Source organism: Canis lupus, chromosome 7, assembly GCF_003254725.2.
Source record: "Canis lupus dingo isolate Sandy chromosome 7, ASM325472v2, whole genome shotgun sequence".
NCBI classification, from domain to species: Eukaryota; Metazoa; Chordata; class Mammalia; order Carnivora; family Canidae; genus Canis; species Canis lupus.
In genome coordinates, this window is record NC_064249.1 from 73328472 (window position 1) to 73336722 (window position 8251).

The window sequence follows — 8251 nt, forward strand, 5'->3', positions numbered from 1 at the left end:
GGAAATGGATCCAGAGGCATGTGTATGTTAGGGCCACTTATACTGAGATCGTACCATGTGCTGTCACAGTCCTGTGAGTCATAGACCATTAATAACCATGAATTAGGGAACTGTGCTATGTATGTAGGGTTTCCCCATTACATGCATTTTACAGATGCTTAACCACAGGCTGCTCTGGGACACAGCCTCTCCTCAAATGTCTGCTGAACTGAAGAACAGGCTGCACTTGACACAGAGTGTGTCCAGCTCAGAACGCACGGCTTGACTTTGCTCTCACTCCCTGTCCTACTTCTCAGGATCCCACTCATGTCTGCTTGCCTGGGTTATACTCCTCAATAAAGCAGTATCAGCCCATGGCTTTGGCCTCAAGCACTGCTTCTGAGGAAGCCAGAACAAACACAGACCTTTTTTCTTTTTTTTGGTCAAAGAAAATACATTGAGGTAGATATGCGTGGGAGAAAGAACCCCATTTCCATACACAAGAGGATAACCCAATTGTCTATACTTTTATACAGTTTCTATTTCTAAAATTTTCAATTAGCTAAATGATTGTTTTATTATACTATTTAAACATATGCATTAGTTTCTTCCCAAATCAACAGATATGATGTGTAGACATAAGCTGAAAAACCACAGTGAGAATAAAAAGAATAAAGAAAATAGATATTCCATTAGCATGAATTCAGGGGGAGCTATAGGCACCTTCATCATCTACTATTTTATACTATCATCATTTTAATGAAATTAAAGAAATAATTAAATGTTGAATTTCATATATTGGAAGAGGCATCAATTAGAATATACAAAAATGTAGTAAACACATTGAGCGTACTAAATACATTTCAATTATTTCCTAACTTCCTTAGGTGTTAAAGACAACCACACGACTTACCATGACTTGGAGTTTCAAGTCTGTTCAACAAAGCTTCATTCTGAGACTTATTCCAAACTGAATTTCATTCAGAGAGCCTTGGGAAATCTCTTTTGGCCCAAGTGCTGCATAGCGAATCCTAGAGCCAACAGCATTCCCCATTAGTCCCTTAGTGTTTATTCTCCAGGGACCAATATTAATGCGAGCAAAAAAATTTTTTTTAAATTAAAAAAAAAAACTGCCTTGGATTTTGCATGCTTTCACCAGAAAAGGGGTTAAATCTCTTTCACTTCCCTAGGCAGGTCTGTTTTGTAGTGAGAATCCCACTGATACAGTAGGAAAGAGCTCTGGGAAATCTCTACCCCCAAGTGGCCCATTTCACAGATGAGGACACTACCCAGACACAATGACCATCCTTGAGGTGAACTATTCTCAGACTGGGTAAACATGGCTAACTAAGATGGCAGGATCTACATTTCAAAACTTAGAAGAAACAGTCTGTTATTCACATAGCTCATTCATTTGATAAATAACAACTTTGCTAGAAGAACCAAATTAGTTTTGGAAAGGATGAAGTCCCTTATGCTAGAGTTTTCTGGAATGGCGTTTTAACTTTGCTTTTCCTACTTGTGCTGCAGGTAGACTGAGAAGGGTTAATGCCAATTTGTATAGCTATTTCTATGCATGTAATTATGTAGTACTTCCTTTACCTTTATTTCCTCCAGTCCTACTTCCTAGCAACTTGCAAACAAAAATCCATATCCTGGCCATATTCATTCCATCTTTCTACAGGAGTAAGCTGAGAGTCTTCTGATGGTTCCAGTCTGAGCTATGGAGTCAGAATAACTGGATTTGAATTCTGGTTCTGCCATGGACCAGATCCCTGAATTTGGGCAACTGACTTGATAGTGCCTAAGTAACCTCTTTCTATCATCGCTTCCTCACCTATAAAATTACGATGGTTTCAGTACCCATCCTCCCATCCTGCTTGTACAGTGCCTAGTGTTGTTCCTTTAAAAAAATATTTTATTTATTTGACAGAGAGAGAGAGAGAGAGAGAGAGAGAGAGGGATTGAGAGAGTTCAAGCCAGGGGAGGAGGCAGAAGGAGAAGCAGACTCCCCACTGAGCAGGTAGCCAGATGAAGGGCTCCATCCCAGGGCCCTGGGATCATGACCTGAGCAGAAGGCAGATGCTCAACCGAGTGAGCCACCCCTGGATGCTTTTCACACAGTAAACATTTGACAAATGTTGGCTACTGATAAATGCTTAAAAAGTATTTAGTTAGAAAGAACATATTAAGGGGAAGGAGGGTAATTACCACAAAGAAGCAACCTGTAGATTCTTGCTTAGACCTTTTCAGCTCCTATATTTTAGGAACTAACATAATTTCTCATGCTCCCAGAAGGAAAGAGGGAAAGAGGATGCATACCTATTTTTTTAACACCAGAACCTTGTTGTCAGATAAAATTTACATATATAAGGCATAGTATGCTTCCAAAACTTAGGGTGCAAATTTAGCCACATTACCTCCCCCACCCACGCCACCCACGCCACGCCACCCCACTTAATAGCTAGAACACTCAAGTACTCTGTTAAAAAAAAAAAAAGCCCCAGATATTCCCCTTTATTCAAGAATCCCAGGGGCTTGTTGGGTCAATACCAGGTGGAAGGAGAAATGGCCTTGCGTTGTTTTACAACCTCCTGCTGCTCCTCCTGCCCGGAGGTTGGCCCCTGTGTGGACAGACCTGCAGATTCCGCAGGCGGCACCCAGCAGGGGCTCAGCTCCAGCTCCTGGCGTGGTGGTCACAGCTCTGAGAGCACGGTCATAGGACCAGCATTGCTCTCCAGGATATACAAGTGCTGCGCCGAGGGCTGCCAGCAAAAGCCACACACTTCCGGCTCAAGCCAGCCTTTGTTCCAGACCGCAAGCCCTTTCTCTCAGCCTGGGTCCTCACCCTCGCTACCTCTTCTCTCCTTAATCACTACCTATTTTTAGGATTTTTCACCTATGCAAATGTGTCTGCCTCCTCCACTGTTTACCAGGGCTGCCGTAGCTAAGCACCACAGACTGAGTGGCTCAAACAGCAGAAGTTTATTTTCTCATCATCCTGGAGGCTACAAGTCCCAGATCAAGGTGTCAGCAGGATTGGTGGCTTCTGAGGCCTTTGTCCTTGGCTTGCAGATGGCTGTCTCTTCCTTGTGTCCTCACATGGCCCCGTCTCCAAATACAGTCCCATCTGAGGTCCGGGGGAAGAGTGGGGTGTGGAGGCCGAGAAAATTAAGGCCATTCCACTTTAAGTTCAGCGTTAGCACAAGTACAGCCATGCCAGGCCCCTGTGAATAAGAGCTGAACTTTACCTTACTTCAGTTACAGGAAGAAAACAGCTTACAGCTTAACGTCCTAGGAAGCCCCTATTAGAATGAGAACAGAGCTCAATGCCCTTGAAAGCCCCCTATCAGAATGTAAACAGAACTTGACAAATTCCTCCACCCCTTCTGGAGGTCCCCTAGACCGTTCTATAAAAAACTAAGCTGAAACCCACCTCGGGGTCCAAGTCCTTGCTCCCTGCTCCGCTGTGTCGGGTACACTTGGACCCAAGCTCCCGTAAATAAACCCTCGTGTGTTTGCATCGGTGTCGGCTCCTTGGTGGTTTCTCGGATTCGCGATCTTGGGCATAACATGGGGGTGAGGACTTCAACATTTGAAATGTCGGGGGGATGCAGTTTTCAGCCCATGATGCCAATAATTAACTCTACATACTTAGGGGTATAAATTAACCGTTTTAATTTAAGAGAGAGAGGGTGGGAGGAGAGACGAAGGGAGGGAAGGAGAGAGGGAAGGCAGGGGGAGAGACAGAGAGATTGATTGGTTGACTGGAATGTTCCAGGGAGGCTCTGTTCTTCCAGGACCATGGGCACCCCGGGCCAACCTTACTAGGATAAGCCACTTGAGCGGCTGTTCAAACATTTAAAGGGGGCCCCGCTCCACCCAGAAGCCCAGAGTGAAAGAGATGGCTGCAGAGCGTCTCCGGTTGACATGAGCGTGGAGGGTCTGGGCCCTTCCCTCTCTCCTCACTGCGGCACCTGTGACAGGCACCCTGCAGAAACCTTTGGCCCCGAGGATTGCAGGCCCCCCCTATGAGTTCCTCACAGCTACACAACTCATCAGAGTTTGAAACGGGCGTGCACGGTATCACCTGACCATCCTTCCATTCTCGAGGCTCACTGTCGCTGCAGGGCTCCCGAGGCCTTCCCGCCCCCATGCGCCCAGGCAGGCCCCGTGCGGCCTGCTCCAGTTTTTGGCTTTGCTTCTTTTGGGGGGTGGGCTGGTTTACCACCTGCCGGCTCCGATACCCAAGACAAGCCAAGAGGCAACAGTTAGATGCAGCCTCCCTGTGACCTCTTTGCACACACCAGGCCAATAAAACTCGGGCCGAATGACAGTGACAGCTGCCTCGTGGCATTCAGAGGGACTCGAGCGGTTCAGTTCCGCGGTCTCAGGGACAAGTGTATCATTACAGCCGGGCTGCTGGGAGAGAAGCCACCCACACCCACCTCGGGGACGGAGCAGGGAGGGGACTCTCGGGCACCTGCAAGGCCCCACTGAGCGCCCTCCGCGAGCTCCCTGCCGGCGACAGCTTGCGGGGGACACTGTCCCAGCCTGGGGTGCCCAAGGCCAGTGGGTGAAGAGGAAGGAGGATGGGGGCCAAGCAGTCAAGGGCTCCCTGCAGGGACAAGGGCCCCCGGAGGATGGTGCTCCTGCGCGGGAGGCAGCCCTTCGCCCCGTGGGACTGACAGCCTGCTCCCGGGCAAGGACCCCCGGGCCCTGCTGAAGCGGGGCATGCGCCACGTCAGCTTCAGCCTGGTCACCAAGGGAATGACGGACGTCCCCGACTTCCTGTGGGGCTTGTCCGAGGTGCAGAAACTCAACCTGTCTCACAACCAGCTCAGGGCCGTGCCGGCCGACGTGGGCAAGCTGAGCCGGCTGGTGGTCCTGAACCTCTGTGGGAACCACCTGCGGAGCCTGCCCCGGGAAATCAGCGTCCTCCAGAGCCTCAAGGTCCTGTTCCTGAACATGAACTGCCTGACCGAGCTGCCCGCCGAGCTGAGCGCCTGCAGGAGCCTGGAGGTCCTGAGCCTGTCCCACAACTGCCTCTCCCAGCTCCCCGCCAGCCTCGCCGACCTCTCCAGGCTGCGGAAGCTCAACCTCAGCAACAACTATTTTGCTCACATCCCCATCTGCGTGTTCGCGCTGAAGGAGCTGGATTTCCTGCACGTGGGTTCCAACCGCCTGGAAAACATCGCCGAGAGCATTCAGTGCCTGGCGGGCCTGCAGATCTTCATCGCCGAGAGCAACAACATCCACTCCTTCCCACGGTCGCTCTGCCTGCTGACCAGCCTGGAGCTGCTGAACCTCAACAACAACGACATCCAGACCCTGCCGGACGAGCTCTACCTGCTGTGGAGACTGGGGCGGATTGCCTGGAACCCCATGGACAAGGGGCTCCACATTTCCCATAACCCGCTTTCCAAGCCTCTGCCGGAGCTGGTGGAGGGGGGGCTGGACATGCTCTTCAGTTACCTGAAGGACAAAAAGCACCACTGACCGGACCCCAGGGGTGCAGCCGGTCGCCGGCTCGTGGACACCTGTCGCACCTGCCGGCTGGGTACCGCTCCAGCCCCAGCTTTCTGCTCTTACTGTTCATGTTGGTTAGCGCTTGTGTCCGTATTTGCCGAATGGTATTGAGCACTCATTCTACGGAGGTGTTTGCTTTTACCTGTGTACGTGTCTAAGAAGCCCCATGATGTGTGATGTTCATCTCATCCCAAACATGTCTTTGGTTTTCTCCAAAGAGAAACCATTCCAATTCTCCCAAGGAGCAGTGGGAGTCAGCCCTTGGGATAGTTGACAGCAGGTCTGATTCAATGGGACTCAGAAGTCAGATTTTTGCTAAGTATGTGCCGTGGGCCAAGGGTGGCATGAGACACTGACACCATCTGGTTTCAACCCTCGAATTGGCAGCCTGCAGTCAGGGCGCAGCCCCGAGACGTGCTCCTGCATCAGCCTCCATCAAGCATCACTGAGGACCAAAGAGCAAGCTAGAGCCCTGCTCTGCTGGCAACGACCAGGTCAACCAGAGCTTTCTCCCCCCTGAGTTCTGGGGGAACAATCATAAGAAATGTGTTTCTAAAATGACCGTAAAGTAACAATCAAGCTGCTCATGTTTACGTCTGCTGGTGAGTGACGGGAATAGCATGATGGCTTTCGGATAATAAATACAAACCAATTTTAACACAGTTTCAACCTTCTTTCCCAATCCTCTGGCACACCGTTATACCCCTCTGCTTTTCTAGAGACACCAGATGATGGTTAAATCATCCAATTCTAATTTCTCTTCTCCCTTACTAGATTTGCCCTCTCAGGGGTGAGCTAATAATTGGGGGAGAAAATTATCAAATGGCAGGAAAGAGGAGGTGAGGCATAGGCAAGCAACACACACAGAAAGTAATTACCCTTTTCACATTCAAAGGAGGGTAATATTTGCCACTTGGCTTTTGCATGTGGACATTTAAAAAATGAGTTTGGTGACATTTAAAAGTTCTTTGAACAAAAGGCTCTGTAAAACTATTAAGTTTGTTTTGCTTTTAATTCTAAGAGTACACAGCTGTTAGTTAAACATGGACATTAGGATGAGCAATTACAGAATTCCTGCCACCAGGGTCATCGGATCTTAACTGCTGTCACAGCAGCCAAGAGCCCCTAAGACATGACGGTTTATACAGAGGTAAAGAAATTCCAATGAAAAGGTGGCAGTGAAGAAAGCACAGTCCCTTCAGATCACTGGAGAGCCAACTGCTCAGGTTTGGGGGCCAATTTGTCTATAGAATATAGCAAACGATATCAAGACTTAGATTTGGGGTTGTTGCCAAGACTCGTCTAATTTCTTAATACCCTTGGTTAAACATGTATTTCTTAGCACCTTCTTTAGGCTGAACACTGGGCTAGAAGCTCGAGAGGAATAAATGTCCTGCTGCTTCTACCAAGGAACTCATGGTCTGGAGAAAGAGACAGACCCATGTGGGTTTCTATAACATGTGGCAGGTTGTGATCCCTGCTAAAGGGAATTGTAAGCAAAGTCTACAGCAGGGTTGACACACTGGACGGTGTGGACTAGACTGAGCCCCGAAGCCTCAGTAACCAAAGAACGGTGACTGAAGGACATGACACGAGCCAGTCACACCCTCCGTTCCCTAGAGTTATTTCGTCCCCATCCGCCACCCCCACCCCGCCGGGAAAGAATGCAGTGGGGAACCCCCTCTCAGGTTCTGAGCTCAGGCAACTTTAGCATGGAGCTGCTCAGAGGGGTCCACATAACTTATCCATGGAAAAATCACTTTTCCCAGTAGACTCCCAAGTCAATTTTCCGATACACAAAAGAGGGAGGCCAGTTCCTGTTGGCTGTTGGCTGTTATCATCAGATACCAGAGTTCCATTAGCACGTTCATGCGTGAGCTCTTCTGTTGCACCACTGCAAACAGATCTTACCAGTGTCACGGGGAGGCAGCTGAAGAAATCCCCTCTCAACTCCCCCTCCTGCAGCATGGAGATCTGTGTGTCCCTGCCAGGCGCACACAGGCACACTCCGGTAGCCTCACCCACGTTAGCCCGCTGGAGCCAAGGCTATTTAAAGACTTCAGTGGAATTCTTCCTTGACCTCATGACTCAGTGGGACTTGCAGGGCGAGCCTTCCTCCGCAGAGCAGAACTGGGCAGATCGCTTACTGCAGCTTTTTGGCTGGAGCGCACGCAGCTGTCAGACAAACACCGGCATGTGCCAGGATCACACCCGTTGCTGTCTGCTGCTGAAGAACTACTTGGGCTCACACTGAATTTCCATGACCTTGCACTGGGCAGAGGCAGGCCCGGACAGCAGCACTGCGCCTTTCCTGCTGAACCATCCTTTTATTTTCTCTCCTTGCTTTTTCAGTCACTTGATCTCACAGTAACTCGACTCCAGGGAAAGCACGGAACCATATTTTGAAGGTGACCCAAGAGCTGATTATACTTCCTTATAGGAAAAAAAAAATGGTATCGACTTGGTTGCCAGCTGCACTGGTACCTTCCAAAAGTATAGTAGCAAGGGTTTCTTTCTCATGCTCAGCGTTGAGGAAATCATACGAGTAATAGTAGTTGCCCGATATGATTTAGATATTGATTCTTTGTGAATGCTCCTTTTTTATTGATAAAGGGAAGTGCTGAGAAATTAAAACAGTAAAAGTGCATAGTTGTTCAAAAATGGCAATGTGGAGGGACTTTGACACAACCTTCAGTGTCTTTGCTGTCAAATTCAGCAGTTTGCTGACTGACTGTGAATGCTT

General features: G+C 49.0%; 1 protein-coding gene across 1 annotated transcript; it reads left to right on the forward strand.

Moving 5' to 3' along the window:
* Positions 1–4409: 4409 nt before the first annotated feature.
* Positions 4410–7952, forward strand: LRRC30 (leucine rich repeat containing 30). The gene is given in 2 exon segments (XM_025429493.3): positions 4410–4664; positions 4666–7952. Coding segments are annotated over 2 exon segments (906 nt in total). The 5' UTR covers positions 4410–4571; the 3' UTR covers positions 5479–7952.
* Positions 7953–8251: the final 299 nt, after the last annotated feature.